Source organism: Mobula hypostoma, chromosome 6, assembly GCF_963921235.1.
Source record: "Mobula hypostoma chromosome 6, sMobHyp1.1, whole genome shotgun sequence".
NCBI lineage: Eukaryota > Metazoa > Chordata > Chondrichthyes > Myliobatiformes > Myliobatidae > Mobula > Mobula hypostoma.
The window spans coordinates 107,466,960-107,490,251 of NC_086102.1; the positions used below are offsets into that span (position 1 = coordinate 107,466,960).

General features: G+C 48.3%; 1 protein-coding gene across 3 annotated transcripts in view; it reads left to right on the forward strand.

Moving 5' to 3' along the window:
* catip (ciliogenesis associated TTC17 interacting protein) overlaps positions 1-23,292 on the forward strand; it is a 77,962-nt gene that overhangs the window by 15,644 nt on the left and 39,026 nt on the right. For all 3 annotated transcript variants that reach the window (XM_063049968.1, XM_063049967.1, XM_063049969.1), the window contains exons 2-3: positions 7,881-8,416; positions 10,250-10,435. In XM_063049968.1, the coding sequence (XP_062906038.1) occupies positions 7,897-8,416; positions 10,250-10,435 (706 nt within the window). In that variant the 5' untranslated portion in view covers positions 7,881-7,896. The remainder of the gene's footprint in view (positions 1-7,880; positions 8,417-10,249; positions 10,436-23,292) is intronic.

Below are 23,292 nucleotides of genomic sequence, written 5' to 3' on the forward strand. Positions count from 1 at the left end.
TGTCCTTACCTGAGAACTACCTAGGCTTACCCGTAGCCCTCTATTTTTCTAAGCTTCATGTATCCATCCAGGAGTCTCTTAAAAGACCCTATCATTTCTGCCTCCACCGCCGCCGCTGGCAGTCCATTCCACACACTCACCACTCTCTGCGTAAAAAACTTAACCCTGACATCTTCTCTATACCTACTTCCAAGCATCTTAAAACTGTGCCCTCTCATGCTAGCCATTTCAGCCCTGGGAAAAAGCCTCTGATTATCCACATGATCAATGCCTCTCATCATCTTATACACCTTTGTCAGGTCACCCCTCATCCTCTGTCGCTCCAAGGAGAAAAGGCCAAGACACTCAACCTATTCTCATAAGGCATGCTCCCCAATCCAGGCAACATCCTTGTAAATCTCCTCTGCACTCTTTCTATGGTTTCCACATCCTTCCTGTAGTGAGGCAACCGGAATTGAGCACAGTACTCCAAGTGGGGTCTGACCAGGGGCCTATATAGCAGCAACATTTCCTTTCGGCTCTTAAACTCAATGCCACGATTAATGAAGGCCAATGCACAGTATGCCTTCCTAACCACAGAGTCAACCTGCATAGCAGCTTTGAGTGTCTTATGGACTCAGACCCCGAGATACCTCTGATCCTCCACACTGCCAATAGTCTTACCATTAATGCTATATTCTGCCATCATATTTGACCTACCAAAATGAACCACCTCACACTTACATGGGTTGAACTCCATCTGCCAATTCTCAGCCCAGTTTTTCATTCTATCAATGTCCCCCTGTAACCTCTGACAGCCCTCCACACTATCCACAACACCCCCAACCTTTGTGTCATCTGCATATTTACTAATCCATCCCTCCTCCTCCTCATCCAGGTCATTTATAAACATCATGAAGAGTAGGGGTCCCAGAACAGATCCCTGAGGCACACCACTGGTGACCGACCTCCATGCAGAATATGAGCCATCTACAACCACTCTTTGCCTTCTGTGGGCAAGCCAGTTCTGGATCCACAAAGCAATGTCCCCATGGATCCCATGCCTCCTTACTTTCTCAATACACCTTACATGGGGTACCTTATCAAATGCCTTGCTGAAATCCATATACACTACATCTACTGCTCTACTTTCATCAATGTGTTTAGTCACATCCTCAAAAAATTCAATCAGGCTCGTAAGGCACGACCTGCCTTTGATAAAGGCATGATGACTATTCCTAATCATATTATGCCTCTCCAAATGTTCTTAAATCCTGCCTCTCGGGATCTTCTCCATGAACTTACCAACCACTGAAGTAAGACTCACTGGTCTATAATTTCCTAGGCTATCTCTACTCCCTTTCTTGAATAAAGGAGCAATATCTGCAACACTCCAATCCTCTAGAACCTCTCCTGTTCTCATTGATGATGCAAAGATCATCACCAGAGGCTCAGCAATCTCCACCCTCGCTTCCCACAGCAGCCTGGGGTACATCCTGTCCGGTCCTGCTGACTTATCCAACTTGATGCTTTCCAAAAGCTCCAGCATATCCTTTTCCTTAATATCTACATGCTCAAACTTTTCAGTCCACTGCAAGTCATCCCTACAATCACCAAGATCATTTTCCGTAATGAATAATGAAGCAAAGTATTCATTAAGTACCCCTGCTATCTCCTGACACCTGACCAGGTTCACTTCCCAATACCAGATCAAGTACAGCCTCTCCTCTTGTAGGCTCATCTACATATTGTGTCAAGACGCCTTCTTGAACACACCTAACTAACTCCACCCCATCTAAACCCCTCACTCTAGGGAGATGCCAATCAATAGTTGGGAAATTAAAATCTCCCACCACAACAACCCTATTATTATTACAACTTTTCAGAATCTGTCTCCCTATCTGCTCCTGGATGTCCCTGTTACTATTGGGTGGTCTATAAAAAACACCCAGTAGAGTTATTGACCCCTTCCTATTCCTGACTTCCACCCACAGAGACTCCGTAGACAACCCCTCCATGACTTCCTCCTTTTCTGCAGCTGTGACACTATCCCTAATCAACAGTGCCATGCCCCCACCACTTTTGCCTCCCTCCCTGTCCTTTCTGAAACATCTAAAGACTGGCACTTGAAGTAGCCATTCCTGCCCCTGAGCCATCCAAGTCTCTGTAATGGCCACGACATCACAGCTCCAAATGCTGATCCACGCTCTAAACTCATCCGCTTTGTTCATAATACTCCTCGCATTAAACTAGACACATCTCAAACCATCGGTCTGAGCGAGTCCTTTATCACCTGCCCATACCCCCTTTCGCACTGTCTCCAGGCTTTCTCTATTTGTGAGCCAACCTCCCTTTCCTCCATAACTTCAATTCGGTTCCCATCCCCCAGTAATTCTAGTTTAAACTCTCCCCAGTAGCCTTAGCAAACCTCCCCGCCAGGATATTGGTCCCCCTGGGATTCAAGTGCAACCCGTCCTTTTTGTACAGGTCACACCTGCCCTAAAAGAGGTCCCAATGATCCAGAAATCTGAATCCCTGTCCCCTGTCCCCTGCTCCCTGCTCCAATCCCTCAGCCACGCATTTATCCTCCACCTCTTTCTATTCCTATACTCACTGTCACGTGGCACAGGCAGTAATCCCGAGATTACTACCTTTGATGTCCTGCTTCTCAACTCCCTTCCTAACTCCTTGTAGTCTGTTTTAGATTAGATTAGATTATGAGGACACGCAGTCCTCTTTTATTGTCATTTAGTAATGCATGCATTAAGAAATGATACAATGTTTTTCCAGAATGATATTACGGAAACACATGACAAACCGACTTAAAAACTAACAAAAACCACATAATTATAACATATAGTTACAACAGTGCAAAGCAATACCATAATTTGATAAAGAACAGACCATGGGCATGGTAAAAGTCTGAAAGTCTCTCGAAAGTCCCATCATCTCACGCAGACGGTAAACCTCCAGCGCCGCCAACTTGCCGATGCAGCATCCTGGAAGCATCCGACCACAGTCCGACTCCGAGTCCGTCCGAAAACTTCAAGCCTCCAACCAGCTCTCCGACACCGAGCACCGAGCACCATCTCTGCCGAGCGCTTCGACCCCAGCCCTGGTAACAGGCAATAGGCAAAGCCGAGGATTTGGGGCCTTCGTCTCCGGAGATTCTCGATCGCACAGTAGCAGCGGCAGCGAAGCAGGCATTTCAGAAGTTACTTCAGCTGTTCCCTGCTTCTCACAGCTGTCTCCATCAAATCCAGATTGTGCATGGCCCCTAGTTACACATACAATATTCATTCGGAACAGCCACGCACGCTGTGTCGCGCCGCTTCTCCTCCCTCCTCCCTTTTCCTACCTATGTCATTGGTACCAATATGTACCACGACCTCTGGCTGTTCTCTTTCCCACTTCGTGGACATGATCAGAGACATCCCAGACCCTGGCACCTGGGAGGCAAACTACTATCCACGTTTCTTTCCAGCATCCACAGAATCGCCTGTCTGACCCCCTAGCTATAGAGTCCCCTAGCACTGCTACCATCCTCTTCCTTTCCCTACCCTTTGGAGCCACAGGGCCAGACTCTGTGCCAGAGGGGTGACCACTGTTGCTTCCCCCAGGTAGGCCATCTCCCCCAACAGTACTCAAACAGGAGTACTTATTGTTAAGGGGGACAGCCACTGGGGTACTCTGTGGCATCTGCCTCTTGCCCTTCCCTCTCCTGACTGTTACCCACTTATGTTTCCCCAGGCACCGGAGTGATACCTGCCTATAGCTCCTCCTCACTCTCCCTGACCAGACAAAGGTCATTGAGCTGCATCTCCAGTTCCCTAACGCGGTTCCTAAGGAGCTGCAGCTCGACGAACTCGGTGCAGATATGGCCTTCCGGGAGGCTGGGAGTCTCCAGGACCTCCCACATCTGACACCGAGCACAGAAAACCGGCCTTACACACATACTTTCACTGGAGTCTCCCTCTACCCTGTTTGTGACATTCACCAAAAATAAAGTTAATCTTTATATTTTGAGAGAGGGGAAGAGAGACAGACAGAGAGAGAATTTTAGCTGTACATCATTTGGCACCACTTTAATCTCTGTGTCAGAATGTTATGGGTTTAGGCCCAGTCTAGAAGCCTGGTGCCTCAGGACAGTGTAGGACTGAGAGGTACACTATTTGAGGTGCCACCTTTTGGATGGGATATCAGTTTGAGGCCCACCTCCCCCCTTGGCTGGAGATGAAAGATCCCAGATGCTTCTTTGAAGAAGGGCATGGAATGCCTGCCAAAATCTGAGTCAATGTTGATCTCTCAGCCAACCTCATTTACATAGATTATCTTGTCATTGTCCCATTGATGTGATGTCTGTGCACATTAACTGCTGCATTAACTACATTGTCGAATATAAAAGTTTTGAGATGACCTACAAAAGTGTGTAACTCTCTGTCCTATTTTTACCAAGTCCAGAACCAACGATTATTAGTACAAGCTGTCCTTTTAACTTCAGATTACTGCTTGCAGTTTACAGTAAACTTGAATTAATATCTGCTATATTCACATAATTTCATAACTCCAGAATAATCCCTAACATATAAAATAAATTCTTGTGTGCCAACGACTGGGACACCTAGCTAGCGGCTACTAGAATAGACATAGAAGGGTTAAGGAGATGATGTTACAGTTGTGTCCTCTCATTGGAGACAGACCTAGTAAGGGAATTCTAAAAGGAGAATATTTAGTATAAATTGGTATCAGATCAGCACAACAATATGGGCTGAATTGCCTGTCCAGTGCTATACTCTTCTACAGGCTAAGAGAATGAATGCAAAAAATTCTTTACCCAGAGAAAATGTCATTTCTTACCTTATGCATCAGGAAATTCACTCAGCTAATTCCTGGAATGAGAGGGTTGCCCTCAGTTGGTAGGTTAATGGGTCATTGTAAATTGTCGTGTGATTAGGCTAGGATTAAATTGGGGGAATGCTGGGGGATGTGGCTTGAAAGGCCAAAGGGCCTGTTCTTCATCGTATCCCAGTAAATAAGTAAGTAAGTAAATAAATAATCAAGGGAAATAATTTCAGGAGAACTAGAAGCAGTAGGAAGCCATTCGATCCTTTTTGCCTATTTTAATATTCATTAAGATTATGATCTTGCAATCTACCTCATTGTGATCTTGCATGTTATTGTTTGTAGTTTAGTAGGAGTGCAACAATTAAGATTTAAAGTGGGCTTGACAGAGGTGCTATATTTAAAGGAGTTGTGTAGGTTATGGTTTTTTACACAAAGAAATATAGACGCCTGGAATCCACAACTGCGGGAGGTGGTGGAAGCAGATGTTATTGGTGTGTAATAAGCAATTAGCCAGGAACAGGAACATGCAGGGAGTGAAGGGATAGATTATTTTAGGTTTAGTTTAATTTGGCATCATGGCTGGCACAGAGGGCCAAAGGGCCTGTTCCTGTTCCTGTGCTGTTCTGTTCTCTCTTCCCAATCCACAGGCTCACTGTTTTTCTTTGATAATGTGCCTTTTCCTTTGGTCTAACATTAACTTGATAGCCATGGTTGAACAGCTTTTCTGTTTTTTTTCTTCAAGATGAAGTTTAAAGTCCAAAATAAATTTATTTTCAAAGTACGGTATGCATATGGGTGTCTTGCCATTACCCTGAGATTCATTTTCTTGAAGGCATTCATTTGTACAAAGAAGTACAACAGAATCAATGAAGAGCTACACACAAAGACTGGCAAACAATCACCATGCAAAAAAGAAACCCTGCAAATAAAAAAAAACAACAGCAAGTAATAATAAATAACTTACTTACTAGCCTTAACACAGCTGACGTTCAGGGCAGCAATGAAGGTCTTCCATGTCTGGCAGTGTTCAGGGCTTCCTTCATTGTGCCAGTAGCTTCCTCTTGGTTTTCATTACTGTCAGCCATGCCAGTCCCAGATGGACACTCAGATGTAGAAGGATTCTTCATTGCTCTTTCCATAATAGTTTTATTTTACCAGTCAGAGTTGTTAACACTGAGCTAAATCCCCAAATCTGGAGGACTGGTGGACCTCTCTTAGTTTGGCCTCTACCCCTCGACCTGTTTGGCATGGGAGACCCTACCAAGAGCTAGAGCATAAAGCCTTGACTCCAGCCAAAAAAGCCCTCTGGGTCATTGAGGCATGCAAGTCTCCAAACCTCGAGAAGGTTGTGGTCCAATTGGAGGAATAAGTAAATACTGAGATCGTGAGAAAGACATATTACTAACAAATTAATAATTTTGGTAAGTTATTGTCACATGCACTGAGGTACAGTGCAAACAATGTCTTGTGTGCCATTGATACGGATCATTACAACAATGCATTGAGGTAGTACAGTACAGTATAAGGGAAGCAATAACAGAATGCAGAATAAATAGTTACAGTCACAGAGAAAGTGTAATGCAGGCACAGAATAGGTTAACTTGCAGATTGAGTTGGTGCTAAGGAAGGCACAGGCAGCTCTGCAGTCCAGGTCATTGAGTGTATGTAAGGTGGAGGTTGATAGGTTCTTAAATAGTCAGGGCGCAAAAGGTTATGGGGAGAATGGGGTTGAGAGAGAAAATGGATCAGCCATGATAAAATGGCAGAGCATTCTCGATGGGCTCAATGGCCTAATTCTGCTTCTATCTCTTATGGTCTTATGGTCTAATAAGTTGTCAGGGCCATACTGAGGTAGATCATAATGTCAGGAGTCCATCTTTCTGTACCAGGGGACTGTTCAATATTATTATAATAGTGAGGTTATAAGCTACCCTTGAGCTGGTGGTACATGCTTTCAGTTTTTTCTGTCTTCTGCCTGATGGGAGAAGGGAGAAGACATAACATCTGGAGAGGGTCGGGTCTATGATTGTGTTGGTTGCTTTACGGAGGCAATGATAAAATATATAAATTCTTTGAATACCGGGCAGTACTCATTTCATATTTAGTATGATTTTCCAATCGCCTGCACCCTCTCCATGCTCTTGTATTTTGGTTTTACCATGTTTAGAATCTCAATTTCAGATTTTTCTGTAACATTCTTTAATCCTGAAAGTTAAAAAATCCTTAAAGAACCAAATAAATAATTCATGCTTTCTCATTATGCAGTACTAAATCTCTCCACTTTTAGCAGTCATTTTCCCAGGGAAAGGGAACCGAGAACTATTTTATTAAGCTTTTATTCAGAGATGTAGCGTGGAACAGGCTTTTTCTGGCCCAATAAACAATGCTGTTCAGCAACCCACCATTTTAACTCTAGCCTAATCACACAACAATTTACAATGACCAATTAACATATTAACTGTTACATCTTTGGACTATGGGAGGAAACCAGAGCACCCGGAGGACACTTACGTGATCACGGGAAGAGCGTACAAACTCCTTACAGACATCACCAGAATCGAACTCTGAACTCCCAGCGCCTCAAGCTGAATAGTGTCGCGCTAACCTACTAGGGGGCATAGGTTTAAGATGAGAGGGACAAATTGAATAGGGACCTGAGGGTAAACTTCTTTACATAGAGGGTAGTAGGTATTAAGAACTAACTGCCAGAGGAAGTGGTTGAGACATGTAGACCAACATTTAAAAGACACTTGGGCAGGTGCATGGATAGGAAATGTGGAGCGGGATGTGGGCCAGATGGTCAAGGGGTGCGGGCAAACCTGGGCAAATGGGTCAGCAAACAATAACAAGATTATAACAAGATAGACTGTGAGGTTAAGAGTCTCATTATTTCAGTCTTCACCAGTCTTATTGAATGGTAGAATGAGCAAAAAGGGCTGAAGGGATTCCTGCTGATTCAAGTTCTTCTTTAGTTATGTTTGAGAATTGGGGGTGCAATAACTTTGGTGCACCAATGCTAATGAGAAATTTTACTGAAGATTTCTGTTCTTTTATAGGGAAGCACGTTGAAGAATGTCAACCTCTGAAGATCAGGAACCACTATTGCACCCAGAGGGAGGAGCGTCCCCAAAAGAGGGATCATCGCTTAGTGAGATACAGTCTCTGAAGCTGGAATTATCCTCAGAAGAGACACACCCCCAAGAGGCAAGATCACCAAATGAAGCAACCTTCTCTCTAGAGACATCTCTGACAGAAGCAACAATCTTAGGAGAGGAAGAATCCCGGACACAGCCAACATCACCAGGAAACCCAAAGTCTCCAGGAGAGCCAATGTTACTAAGAGAGAGAAAGTCCTTCACAGAGACAACATCTCCAGAAGATGCCATATCCCCAAGAGAGGAAACAATCCTAAGAGGTGGAACATCCCCAGAAATGACAAAAAGCCTAGAAATAGATACTTCCAAAGAACAGCTTGTAAAACTGGATCAGCAGAAAGAGCTGACACTCCAACAACAACCCGTGCAGGAATCACCACCACCATTGCCTTTGCCGACAGCCAATCTAGAAGCCATCAATTTCCTGGCTTCGATCAGTAAGTCCTTATATAGCTGGGGTCAGCACTAACATCAACCACAGCTATACCCTCCTGTGTTTCCTTCCATTCTATACTCAGTGGAAGTGGTGGATGAATGCTACATTTAAGAAGTATGGTGTAGGTACATGGATGGGAGTGGTATGGACGGCTATGCTCCATGTGCAAGTGGATGGGAGTAGGCAGAATATAGACCAGGTGGCTGAAGGGCCTGTTTCTGTGCTGTAGTGTTCTATAACTCTATGGTCATCCAAAGCTCTGCTGCCCATTCTAATTTCCTAGTCCTTTTTATCAATCACACTATAAAGATTAGTTCTAAAGATTAGCTTTATTTATCACATGCACATCAAAGCATCAAAATATACAGAGAAGCGCATTGTTTGATTCAATGACCAGCACAGTCTGAAGATGTACTGGGGACAGTCAGCAAGTAGTTAGTCCTCCAGTTCTAGTCTCACCCAACCTTAGTGGAAAAAAGCTGTGTGCATTTCCCTAACTATACCCCCTCATAATTTTTGCATACCACCATCAAGTCTCCTCTCATTCTTCTATGCTCTGGGGAATGAAGACCGAACCTATTCAACCTTTCCCAGGTCCTCAAGTCCTAGCAACATGCCTGTAAATTTCCTCTGTACTGATTGATTGTATTAATAGATTTCTTGTAGGTAGGTGACCAGAACTGCACGCAATACTCCAAATTAGGCCTCAGCAATATCTTATACAATTTCAATATAACATTCTATCTTCTGTACTAAATACTTTGATTTATGAAAGCCGAAGTGCCAAAAACTCTCTTTATCACCCTTTTTACCTGTATCACTGCTCTCAAGGAATTATGGATCTGTATCCCCAGATCTCTCTGATCTTCCATACTCGTCAGTGCCCTACTGCTCACAGTGCAAGTCCCACCTTGGTTTGTCCTCCCAAAGTGCAACACTTCACACTTGTGTGCATTAAATCCCATCCGCCATTTTTCCAATGGTCCAGATCCCACTATAAGTTTTGATAACCTTCTTCGCTGTCCACTATGTCCCTAAACTTATTGAAAAGACCAAAGATTTTCACATATTACCAAGGTACAGTGAAATACTTTCTTTTGCTTGTCATGCATTCAGATCATTTCATTACAACAGTGCATTGAGATAAACAAAGGAAACAATTCCAGAATGCAGAATAAAATTGTTATAGTTACAGAGAAGTGCAGGCAAACAAGGTGCAAGGTGATGACAAGGTAGATTGTGAGATTAGGAGTTCATTTTATCTTACTAGGGGACTGTTGAATAGCCTTGTATCTGCAGGGTAGAAGCTATCCTTAAGCTTGTTGCTTTCATGTTTTTGCATCTTCTGCCCAATGGGAGGGAGGGGTGAGAATAGAGAATGTCCAGGGTGGGTGGGGTCTTTGATTATGCTTGCTTTAGCAAAGCAGCAAGTATTCTAGACAGAATCCATGGAGGGGACCTGGTTTCAGTGCGGTGCTGAGCTGTGACTACAGTTCTTTACAGTTTCTTGTGCTCTTGGGTAGAACAGCTGCCATACCAAACTGATGAATCCAAATAGGATACTTTCTGTCGTTCATTGATAAAAATTGGTGACGGTCAGCGGGGACATGCAAAATTTCATTAGCCTCCAAAAGATATAAGGTGCTAGTTCTGTTCATTATATAGTGAAGGTTGTTACTTGAAGACTGAAACTTAATGCGAGGTGCTGGGGGGAAATTCATATCCTACTCCCAAACCAAGATTTCCTAGCAGAGCTATCAGCCCCATTCCCGTCCTCTGAACTTATACCATGAACAATCTCATCAGTTTTCACAGGATAAATTGTCTATTTCAGCTTCAGAAGAACTGGCGCTGATACACTTCACCGATTCTCTGGTTACTATTTCTGACACGGGAAAGGAGCTGGGTGAATTTACTGTCTCTGTTCATCCCACAATCTACAAGGGAGAGCAGTGTGTGAGAGTCACTGCCAACAGTCACGGCTCCATTGACAACATTCCCTGTGGAACGTCCATCTCGGGTAAGTCACCCTTGTTACCCTGCTCCCTGATGTTACAATTTATGTCTGTGGGCACTGGCTTTAGCAGGGCTGTGTAAGCATTACAAATAAGAGATGATCTAATAACACATCCGGGCAATCAATCCGTCGGTTCATGATGTGGACATGCATAGGCTATCTTGTGGAAAATACAGCAAGGTAAGGGTTAAGATAATGTCCATCATGTCTGATAATGTTGGGAATGAAAGGTTAACGTATGAGAAACAATTAATGGCTCTGGGCCTGTACTCTCTGGAGTTTAGAAGAATCAGGATGGATCTCATTGAAACCTATCGAATATTGAAATGCCTAGATACAGTGGACGTGGAGATGATGTTTCTGAGAATGGGGGAATCAGGACCACAGGGCAAGCTTCAGAATAGAAGAACGTCCCTTTACAGCAGAGATGAGGGGAATTTCTTTAGCCAGAGGATGGTAAATCTGTGAAATTTATTGCCACTGATGTTTGTGGAGGCCAAGTCATTGGGTATGTTCAAAGCGGAGGTTGATAGGTTCTTGATTAGTAAGGACATCAAAGGTTACGGGGAAAAGGCAGAAGAATGGGGTTGAGAGGGATAATAAATCAGCTGTGATGGAATGATGGAATGGTGAACAGGACTCAATGGGCTAAATGGCCTCATTCTGCTGCTATGTCTTATTCTTATGCTGTTATAGTCATATGGTCAGGCAGGGATGGTTTGCAGATCATGCACAGTCTGTCTAGGCAAAAAAAAATCTTTGACGAGCATAGCTTCCCTTTGCACAGCAGGAGACTGAAGCCATTTGACATACGGAGAGAAGGTAAGGGTATAATTGAAGGATGAAAGTGACACACCAACTTGGGAACAATTACTTTACTAACTTCAAAGTATTATAGCACATAGAATATAGAACATAACAGCACAGTACAGGGCCTTCAGGCCAGAACGTTGGACTGACTTTTACACCTATTGTAAGAGCAATCTAAACCTTCCCTCCTGTGTAGTCCTCCATTTTTCTATCATCCATGTGTAAGATTCCGTTATATTGGCTCATATATGTCTAGGGGAAATCCCACCCAGCACCCGCCTCAACGCTCCCCACAGGGTCTGTTGCTGCCTGAATCAAGCCCAAACATCAATCATCAGCCAGCACACCCAGTAAATTTTAACAAGTACACTTTATAGATATTACTAATTCTATGACATTAATATAAATTCGATACAGAAAGGGAAGTAATGAAAAAAAAAGGCGCCAACACTTAATTGCGCGCAACCGTTGGAGCTCAATCGATTCCAGACACCCACCTGAATCCTGTCGACTCACAGCTCGGGACCACCCGGAGTGATCGACCGGAGCCTTTCCGCACGTCCGCCGTCCTCCCCGTCTCTCCTCTGACTCCCTGCCAAAACCCCGTCCGCCATCCTCCCCGTCTCTCCTCCGACTCCCGCCAAAACCCCGTCCGCCATCCTCCCCGTCTCTCCTCCGACTCCCGCCAAAACCCCGTCCGCCGTCCTCCTCGTCTCTCCTCCGACTCCCCGCCAAAACCCCGTCCGCCATCCTCCTTATCTGTCCTTTGACTCCCCGCCAATACCCCGTCCGCCGTCCTCCTCGTCTCTCCTCCGACTCCCTCCCCCAAAATCCCGTCCACAGTCATATGATACAACATGGTATCCGAAAACAAAACGATACATGACCACCTATTGGTTAATAGCACCCTGCTATCTCTAATAACCCAAGCAACTGTCTAGTTAGAGACTTTCTCAGCATTCCCCAGTATAACATAACAAAGAAGCCATTTTAAATTAAACAAAAAAGAAAGACCCCATACACTCTCCCCCCACCAATAAAAGTTATGCCCTCATGACGTTAACAGAGTTCACTAGTGCTCCTTGTAAAACACAAAACCCAACCCAGGTGCACAAAGCAGTGACATAACTTTCCAGGGCAGTAGAGATCACACCCTGCTCTCCCGGCACTGTATAAGTCAGTCTCTCCGGGGAATATCTACTCCTCTGAGGCCTCTGTACTTCCTCTGCTGACTCTCCCTATTGAGACACCCCAGGTGACCCCCTGGGCCTATCTGTCAGACCCTCCGCCTCACTGGGACCCCTCAGCACCTGTGAGCCCTCTGCCTCAGGTTCTGGCTCCACCCTCTCCTCCCCCAACCCCGGCTGTAATACAGGCGGCTCTGCAACACCCTCCCTCGGTTCCCCTAACTCAGTGATGGAACGGCCAGGAGTCTCTTCTCCCGGCTCCGGGGAATCAGCGAACGGAAACAGGTGCCACAGGTCCGAATCATCATCTTCCAATGACGTATCCCTTTTTGGGGTGGAGATTGGCCCCGTCTCTTTCGCAGCGGGCTCTTCCCTTGCCTTGCGCTCTCGCAGAGTCCTAGTACTAGGCGTAAACTGCCATTCGGGCTCTGGGTCTACCTGCACCTCTCAACCGAGAGGCAACAGGTGGTTCCGATGGAGTACCTTGACAGGCCATTTCCCATCCTCTGGTCTCACCCAGTAAAAAGGGAGATTTGGCATCTGGTTCTCCACCGCATAGCGGGTGGCTGCCCAACGGTCCGCCAACTTGTGCTTACCAGGTAGTCCTAAATTCTGGATAAGGACTCGGTCTCCCGGCAATAGCTGGACGAACTTTACTTTCTGATCATATTTCTTCTTATTCTGCTGGTTCTGCTTGGTGGCTGCCGCCTCAGCCAACTCGTACGCCCTTTTCAACTGTCTCCTCATATCGGACACGTACTTCAGACATGGCTTCAAAGGTATTTCACCCGCTTCAGTCCCAAAACACAGATCAATGGGCAACCTCGCTTCCCGTCCGAACATCAGATAGTAGGGCAAGTACCCCGTAGCATGACTGCGCATGCAATTGTAACAGTGAACCAAATGGGCGATGTGCTGATTCCACTTACTCTTCTGTCCAATCTCCAAAGTGCCGAGCATGTCCAGCAGGGTCCGGTTAAACCTCTCGGGCAGGGGATCACCCTGTGGGTGATCTGGGATCGTTCTGGATTTCTCAACCCCCAAGCATATCCAGTAATTCATGGATAAGCCTGCTCTCGAAGTCCCGTCCCTGATCACTGTGGATCCACCGGGGAAGGCCATAATGAACAAAGTACTTCTCCCATAACACCTTCGCCACTGTAGTCGCTTTCTGGTCCTTAGTAGGAAAAGCCTGCGCATATCTAGTGTAGTGATCCGTGAGGACCAAGACATTCGCGGTGTTGCTGGTGTCTGGCTCAATAGACAGGAAATCCATACACACCAGGTCCATGGGTCCCACACTCTGCAAATGGGATAATGGCGCCGCCTGCGCAGGCAAGGTCTTCCTCCTGTTGCAACGACTACAGGTCTTACAGTATTCTTCCACCTCTCCCCTCATCCGGGGCCGGTAAAACCGGTCCTTGACTAATCCATAGGTCTTCTCTACCCCTAAGTGCCCGGAATCATCATGTAGTGCCTGGAGCACAGTCTTCTGATACTTTTCAGGCATGACCAGCTGCCAGCGCCGGGGGTGGTCCGGGGGCGACGTGACCCGGTACAAGACTTGGTTCCTCAGCTTCAACTGAGGCCACTCTTTCAGTAGTAGGGGCACAGAGGCGTGCTTCGCTTTCTCCACTTGGGCCATATCCCCCTGTCTATCCGCGTACCAGATAGTGCCAATGCTCGGGTCATTACGCTGAGCCGCCTCCGCTTCCTGGGGGCTCAACTCCGGCAGTTGCCTGTTCCTCAGAGCAGTCAAATTACAGTAAACAGTGGATTAGCGCGTCATCATTAACCCCCAATTGATCTACTGCCCGATCCGTTCCCATCTGTGTTCCTACTTCCCCGTTGCTCCCAATTTAACACATGGCCTTTACTCCCGGGGCAGGGACACTCTTCCACTCCTCAGCCGTGCCCGACGAGACAGGGCATCTGCATCGATGTTCCGACTCCCCGGGCGGTACTTCAGGCTGAACTCATAGGCAGACAAAGCTGCTGACCACCGGTGCCCAGTAGCGTCCAGCTTTGCCGAGGTCAGGATATAAGTTAGGGGGTTGTTGTCAGTTCTCGCCTCAAACTGGGCCCCGTATAGGTAGTCGCTCAACTTGTCCACCACCGCCCACTTCAATGCCAAGAACTCCAGCTTGTGAGTGGGATAGTTTCTCTCAGATGGCAACAAGCTCCGGCTGACAAACGCCGCCGGCCTCAATCCACTGCCCTGTTCCTGGTACAGAACAGCCCCCAGACCCTCGTGACTGGCATCAGTGTGTAGAACATACGGCTTCCGGGGATCAGCAAAAGCCAACACTGGGGCCTGAGTCAGTGTCCTTTTTAGAGATTGGAACGTCTCCTCACATTGAGCATCCCACCTCGATCCAAAAGGCTCCCTCGGGTTCAAGTATCCTCCTACCTCCGGCCCTCAGTCTCCCTTCCTTTTCTTCCCCTCAGGTAGATAACCACACAACAGCTGGTTCAATGGATGACTCATTTTCGCATATCCTTTCACGAATTGCTGGTAATATCCGCAAAACCCCAAAAACGAGTGTAAGGCACTCACCTTCTGGGGTCTCGGCCAGGTGGTTACAGCAGCTATCTTACCCGGATCAGTGGCCACTCCATTTCGCGAGATTATGTGCCCGACATAACTGACCGACGTCTTACAGAACTGACATTTATCCAGGGAAAGTTTTAACCCTTCCTCCTTCAGCCGACTCAGCACCTTCAGCAGCCGCTTCTCATGTTCCTCCAACGTAGATCCAAACACTATCAGGTCGTCCAGGTACACCAATACCTCCAGCAGGTTCATGTCCCCCACTGTCCGCTCCATGAGCCTCTGGAAGGTGGCTGGGGCCCCCGAGATGCCTTGGAGCATTCGTTCGAACTGGAAAAATCCCAGGGGGCAGATAAAGGCCATCTTCTCTTTATCAGTCTCACTCATCGGAATCTGGTAATACCCACTCTGCAAATCCAATACGCTAAACCACTACGCCCCACTTAAACAGGCCAATGCATCTTCCACCCTCGGGACCGTATATTGGTCGGGAACAGTGCGCAGCTTCGGGGTCCTGTAGTCCACTCACATGCGTACCTTCCCATTTTTCTTCCTTGCCACCACTATGGGGAACACATAGTGGCTTCGGGACTCCGCGATAATCCCTGCATCCTTCAACTGCCGCACATCTTCCACATCTGCTGGGGCCAACCGCCACGACCTTTCTCTAAATGGGGTGTCATTTGTTACCCGAATGGTGTGCCGAGTGCTCTTGGAACACCCTACATCAAACTCGTCCTGAGAAAAGACATCCCCTAACTTCAGCATCTTCTCCACCAGCCTGCTCTTATACTCCGGCGGTACAGGGGAGTCTTCAAAATTAAAGGCCTCCTCGGTCAGCTGCCCCCCCCCCCCCCGTTCTCCAATAGTTTTCCTCCAGTGGGCTTCACAGGGGCGCTGGATGTCACTGTCACCAGGAACAAGTGCGCGAGGGGCATCCCGCACTTAAAGGTGATCTCCCTCTCCATTATGTTCCTTACCATCACCCCCATCCTCTGTGCCTGTACAGCTGAGGGCCTCTGCAATTCAGGTCTCACCAGCACCCCAGCCGGGAACCGGGACTCCCCTTCCAGGTCATCTGGGGCGTCTACTAGCAGGGCCTCGCCCGCCGGTACTCCGGGGAATCTGGGGGTCCCCATCACTAATGCCGCCTCCCCTGGCCGTATCACCTTAGGCCTCACCTGAGTGCACCACACCGTCCCTCGTTTGCACTCAGGATCCAGCCCCTGGGGGTCACCCACTCCTTCGTACACCGCTCGGAACACTGAGTGTACCGAGAGGGTCTCCAGAAAGTTCTCCCCCGCCTTCTTCTTACAGGCTCCCAAGAGCCGTCGCACCAGAGGGGAGTTAGTCCCCACCAGCAGGGCAGCGCCACCGGTTTCCACCGGGTCCGGACAGACCAACACCAGTGTCTGAAAGGCTTCCGACACTCCCACATCTCCCTCCGAAAATTCCAATCTCACTGACAAGTACCCATCGTACGGGTAATCACCATCACTTATGCCCCAAATCTTCAGTGCATTAAACGGAGTTACTGGCAAATGCTTCAGATATTTGTTGTAGAACGACCGGTACAGTAAGGTAACCTGCGATCCGGTGTCAAGGATGGCTTTCGCAAAGATTCTCTCTATCCGTAGGGACATGCTGGAACGGGGTCCCACCAGTCCATCCAGAATTTGGGCTTGTACTTTCTGGGGTTCCATAGCTGTTTTCTGGGAATGTGTTCCTCCAGAGACCCCAGTCCGTTCCCTCACTGAGCCTCTCCTAAGTTTCCTGACACCTCTCCCTTCTTAGTGGCTCGGGGGCCCTCCCCGCTCGGAGCATCTCGTCTCTCACAATCCCTCCGCAAGTGACCCGCTTCCCCACAGCTGTAGCACACCTCCGGCTGCCACCTGCTGAACCACTGAAGACCGTCCCTGAGGGTCCGAGCCCCCTGGTCGGCCCGAAGCACTCTCCTCCGCCCGTACCTCTCTAATCAGCTGCCCGAATGATGGAGGGGGACTCCTCTTATATGACTGCCAGATACTCCAAGCCACCCTGTCATCCTCCTGGGAACCTCTACATATCTGGCTCATCCTCAACTTCGCCACTTCGTCCACCTTCACTACCCCTCGGCACTGCAGCCCCGTAAGCTTCCCTTCCAGCCAGAAAATGTATTCTGAGAGCTTTTCCCCTCTCCTCTGCCCCATTTGTTGAAACTCCGCTAAATATTGCCAGGGATCTCCTGACAGTCCAAACACTTCCTCCAAAGCGTCCAAACACTCCGACAGGGAAGCCGAAGGGCGTTCCGCTCTCAAATCGCGGACCACACGGGCCGCCCCACCCCTTAAGCTTTCCACCAATCACTGTCTCTTCTCCTCATCTGAAACTGGCCACACCTCTAACAACTGGGATGATTTCTCAATCCAGGTCTCATATTTATCCTCGCTTTCCGGGGTGGGCCTGGCTCCCGAGAAAATTCTCAGCTTCGGGCGGGGCCCCTCAACCCTTCTCGCCAGGGAGGTAATGGCAGCTGCTAACTCGGAGGTCTCAGCCCTAACTGGGGGACGGGGCCTGGCCAAGCCTTCCCACTCCACGCCTCCAACCCTGGCTACTGGCACCTCCTCACTTTTGTCCTCCGGGAGGGTGTGGAGACCCCACGGCCCCGCCTCCCCCGGACGTGGACTGTCGCTGGTAGTTTCAACGACATGACGTCGGCACTCATCCGCACCAACATCCAGCTGGACTCCAGTTCTTTCCCATACCTTCTAGCTATAAGTTCTACCTGCCCGATACCTTTAATCAGACTCAACCCTCGCACTAGTACATCTGCCGGAATGCGAAAATCGACCCCACTTAGCATGCACGCATGATTCATTGGTAGCTCCTCCCATTCACACCAACTTACAATCTTACCTCGATCCATCTTCACACCACTTAACGCGACGACTAGTACAATTTTCCCGAAAAGTCCAAATTCCGGACGAGCCCCCACTTGTAACATTCGTACATGTCTAGGGGAAATCCCGCCCAGCACCTGCCTCAACACTCCCCACAGCGTCGGTCGCCGCCCGAATCAATCCCAAACATCAATCATCAGCCAGCACACCCAGTAAATTTTAACAAGTACACTTTATTGATATTACTAATTCTATGACATTAATATAAATTCAATACAGAAAGGGAAGTAATGGAAAAAAAGGCGTCAACATTTATCAAAGTCCAAGTTCTTTGCGCGCAACCGTTGGAGCTCAATCGATTCCGGACGACCACCCGAATCCTGTCGACTCACGGCTTGGGACCACCCGGAGTGATTGACCTGAGCCTCTCCGCACGTCCGCGGTCCTCCCCGTCTCTCCTCCGACTCCCCGCCAAAAACCCGTCCGCCATCCTCCCCGTCTCTCCTCCGACTCCCCGCCAAAAACCCCATCCACCGTCCTCCTCGTCTCTCCTCCGACTCCCCACCAAAACCCCGTCCACCGTGCTCCCCGTCTCTCCTCCAACTCCCCGCCAAAAACCCCGTCCACCGTCCTCCTCATCTCTCCTCCAACTCCTCGTCACTCCTCCGACTCCCCGCCAAAACCCCGTCCGCCGTCCTCCTCATCTCTCCTCCAACTCCCCGCCAAAACCCCCGCACGTTTGCCGTCCTCCTCGACTCTCTGACTCCCCGCCAAAAACCCCGTCCACCGTCCTCCCCGTCTCTCCTCCGACTCCCCGCCAAAAACCTGTTCGCCGTCCTCCCCGTCTCTCCTCCGACTCCCCGTCAAAAACCCCGTCCGCCGTCCTCCTCATCTCTCCTCCAACTCCCCGTCTCTCCTCCGACTCCCCACCAAAAACCCCGTCCACCATACTCCCCGTCTCTCCTCCGACTCCCCGCCAAAACCCCGTCCGCCGTCCTCCTCATCTCTCCTCTGACTCCCCGCCAAAACCCCCGCACGTTTGCCGTCCTCCTCGACTCTCCGACTCCCCGCCAAAAACCCCGTCCACCGTCCTCCTTATCTCTCCTCCGACTCCTCGTCTCTCCTCCGACTCCCCGCCAAAACCCCGTCCGCCGTCCTCCTCATCTCTCCTCCGACTCCTCGTCTCTCCTCCGACTCCCCGCCAAAACCCCGTCTGCCATCCTCCTCGTCTCTCCTCCAACTCCCCGCCAAAACCCCCGCACGTTTGCCGTCCTCCTCGACTCTCCGACTCCCCGCCAAAAACCCCGTCCACCGTCCTCCCCGTCTCTCCTCCGACTCCCCGCCAAAAATCCGTCTGCCGTCCTCCTCGTCTCTCCTCCGACTCCCCGCCAAAAACCTGTTCGCCGTCCTCCCCGTCTCTCCTCCGACTCCCCGTCAAAAACCCCGTCCGCCGTCCTCCTCATCTCTCCTCCAACTCCCCGTCTCTCCTTCGACTCCCCACCAAAAACCCCATCCACCATCCTCCCCGTCTCTCCTCCGACTCCCCGCCAAAACCCCGTCCGCCGTCCTCCTCATCTCTCCTCTGACTCCCCGCCAAAACCCCCGCACATTTGCCGTCCTCCTCGACTCTCCGACTCCCCGCCAAAAACCCCGTCCACCGTCCTCCCCGTCTCTCCTCCGACTCCCCGCCAAAAATCCGTCTGCCGTCCTCCTCGTCTCTCCTCCGACTCCCCGCCAAAAACCCGTTCGCTGTCCTCCCCGTCTCTCCTCCGACTCCCCACCAAAAACCCCGTCCACCGTCCTCCCCGTCTCTCCTCCGACTCCCCGCCAAAAACCCGTTCGCCGTCCTCCCCGTCTCTCCTCTGACTCCCCACCAAAAACCCCGTCCACCATCCTCCCCGTCTCTCCTCCGACTCCCCGCCAAAAACCCCGTCCACCGTCCTCCTCGTCTCTCCTCCGACTCCCCGCCAAAACCCCGTCCACCGTCCTCTCCGTCTCTCCTCCAACTCCCCCCCAAAAACCCCGTCCACCGTCTTCCTCATCTCTCCTCCGACTCCTCGTCTCTCCTCCGACTCCCCATCAAAACCCCGTCCGCCGTCCTCCTCGTCTCTCCTCCGACTCCCCGCCAAAACCCCCGCATGTTTGCCGTCCTCCTCGTCTCTCCGACTCCCCGCCAAAAACCCCGTCCACCGTCCTCCCCGTCTCTCCTCCGACTCCCCGTCTCTCCTCCGTCCTCCCCGTCTCTCCGCCGTCCTCCCCGTCTCTCCTCCGACTCCCTGCCAAAAACCCGTCTGCCGTCCTCCTTGTCTCTCCTCCGACTCCCCGCCAAAAACCCATCCGCCGTCCTCCCCGTCTCTCCTCCGACTTCCCGCCAAAAATCCCGTCCACAGTCATATGATACAGCATTGTATCCGAAAACAAAACGATACATGACCACCCATTAGTCAATAGCACCCTGCTGTCTCTAATAACCCAAGCAACTGTCTAGTTAGAGACTTTCTCAGCATTCCCCAGTATAACATAACAAAAGAAGCCATTTTAAATTTAACAAAAAAGAAAGACCCCGTACACATGTGCCCATTAAATTGTTAAATCTGTTAAATTCCCCTAATGTATCTGCCTTTAACACCACCCCTAACAGGGTGTTCCACACACCCACCACCCTCTGTGTAAATAAACTTACATCTGATATCCCTCCTATATTTTCTTTCAATCACCTTAAAATTATGCCCCTTTGTATTAGCCATTTCCACCCTGGGAAAATATCTTTGCTATCCACTTAATCTTTGCCTCATATCATAAGATCATAAGACATGGGAGCAGAATTACTCCATTCAGCCTATTGAGTCTCATCCACCATTCCGTCATTGCTGATTTATTATCCCTCTCAATCCCATTCTCCTGCCATCTCCCCATAACCCTCGCTTCCCTGACTAATAAGAGCCTATCAACATCTACTTTAAACATACCCAATAACGTGGCTTCCACAGCCATCTGTGGCGATGAATTCCACAGATTTAGCACCCTCTGGCTAAAGAAATTCCTCCTCATTTCTGTTCTAAATTGAAGTCCCTCTATTCTGAGGCTGTGTTCTCTGGTCTGAGACTTCCCCACTACGGGAAACATTCTTTCCACATTCTCTCTATCTACGCCTTTTAATATTCAATCAACGAGATCCCCTCCATTGTTCTAAACTCCAGTATGAACAAGCCCAGAGCCATCAAACACTTCTATATGTTAACCCTTCCATTCCTGGGAACATTCTTGTGAATCTCCTCTAGATGCTCTTCAATGTTAGCACATCTTTTTTAGATAAGAGGCCCAAAACTGTTCACAATACTCCAAGTGTGGTCTGACCACTGCCTTATAAAGCCTTAGCATTACATCTTTGCTCTTATATTCTAGTCCTCTCCAAGTGAACACTAATATCACATTTTCCATCCTTACCACCAACTCAGCTTCTAAGTTAACCCTCCAGGGAATCCTGCATGAGGTCCTCCAAGTCCTTTTGCATCTCTGAGTTTTGAATTTTCTCCCAGTTTAGAAAATAGTATACGCCTTTAATTCTTCTACCAAAGTGCATGACGATACACTTTCCTACATTATATTCCATCTGCCACTTCTTTGTCCGTTCTCTCAATCCGCTTAAGTCTTTCTGCAGGCTCCATGCTTCCTCAACACTACCTGCCCCTTCACCTATCTTTGTATCATCCGCATACTTGGACACAAAACCGTCAATTCCATCATGCAAATCATTAAGATTTAACATAAAAAGAAGGAATCCCAACTCCAACCCCTGTGAAACACCACTAGTCACCAACAGCCGACCAGAAAAGGCTTCCTTTATTCTCATTGGTTGTCTCCTGTTAGTCAGCCAATCTTTTATCCATGCTTTCCTGTAATATCATGGACTCTTATTTTGTCAAAGACTTTCTGAAAATCCAAGTACACAACATCCACCAATTCTCCTTTGATTATCCTGCTTGTTATTTCCACAAAAAACTCCAGCAGATTTATCAGGTAGGATTTCCCCTTTAGAAAACCATGTTGACTTTGACCTATTGTATCATGTGCCTTCAAGTACGCTGAAACCTCACCTCAGAATTTTGCCAACCACTGAAGTCAGGCTAACTGACCTATAATTTCCTTTCTTCTTCCTCTCTCCCTTCTTAAAGAGTGGAGTGACATTAGCAATTTTCCAGTCCTCCAGAACCATTCTAGAATCTTGTGATTCTTGAAAGACCATTACTAATGCCTCCATAATCTCTTCAGTTACCTCTTTCAGAACCCTGGGATGTAGTCCATCTGGCCCAGGTGTCTGCCTTCAGACCTTTCAACTTCCCAAACACCTTCTCTTTAGTAATAGAAACAACACTCACTTCTGTCCACATGACACCTGTGAGTTATGACATACTGCTTGTGTCTTCTACTGTGAAGAATGACACAAAATACTTATTTTGTAGCCTGGGGAAAAGTACACACTCAGGATAACAAATACTTTTTCAGGTTTTAATTCCTTTATTTGTTTTAGATGTTTCAGTGCCGGAAGAGGGTCTCAAAACAAAACGAATGAATTTACAACCAGTTCCTGCCGTTACAATCTTGGTTTAACTTTCAATCCACACCCTTGTGTATCGATGAATTGCATATGCAGTATAAAAATACATAAAGCAAACCACACAAAACTAATATAAAACTAATACAGAACTAATACAATACTAATACAGAACGAATACATAACTAATACAGTAGTGGCAAGTCTACTTGGCTGGTAAGGAACTTTACACAAGCCACGCTATCCAGTGCCGACGCATTCACTCGTGAAAATCTTTCCTCACCGTGCCCAGTATCTCTGGGAGGAACTTAATCCCAAAGCCCCACCAGCTTCATCTGCAGAAAACAAAAATGGTCTCCCCACTATCCTGAGCGTGCGTAATGATATCACCATCTCCACTTAAAGGCACAGACAACTATTCTAGCATTACCCGGACGGATGCCTAAGTACACTTTTAATGATAGTGAATAAGATTCGACAGTCACCCGGTTACATTCTTCCCTGCATTCAAGTAATTGTCCTCGATTACTCGCTCACTACAAGGGTACTTTTAACCTCCTTAACTGCTTCTCTGAAGAGAACTGAACTGAGACTAGCCAGTATCTCAGACAATGCTACTCGACTTATGGAGGCCTCATCAGGGACTGACCTTGGTTCACAATGTGGGTTAGGGTGCTGTCCAGCATTTACTCATTTACTCCTGCGGGGTGCTGCCACAGGAGGGCTACCAACCTCTGCCCCTTCATTAGCAGTCATTGGCTCCCCAGTCTCAGTTCCAGAAGGTGTCATATTTTCGGAAGATATGCTCTCTAGGCTAGGGGCAAGATTCTGTGCACCCTGTTCTGACATATGTTCTACCAATATCACACCAATTTCTG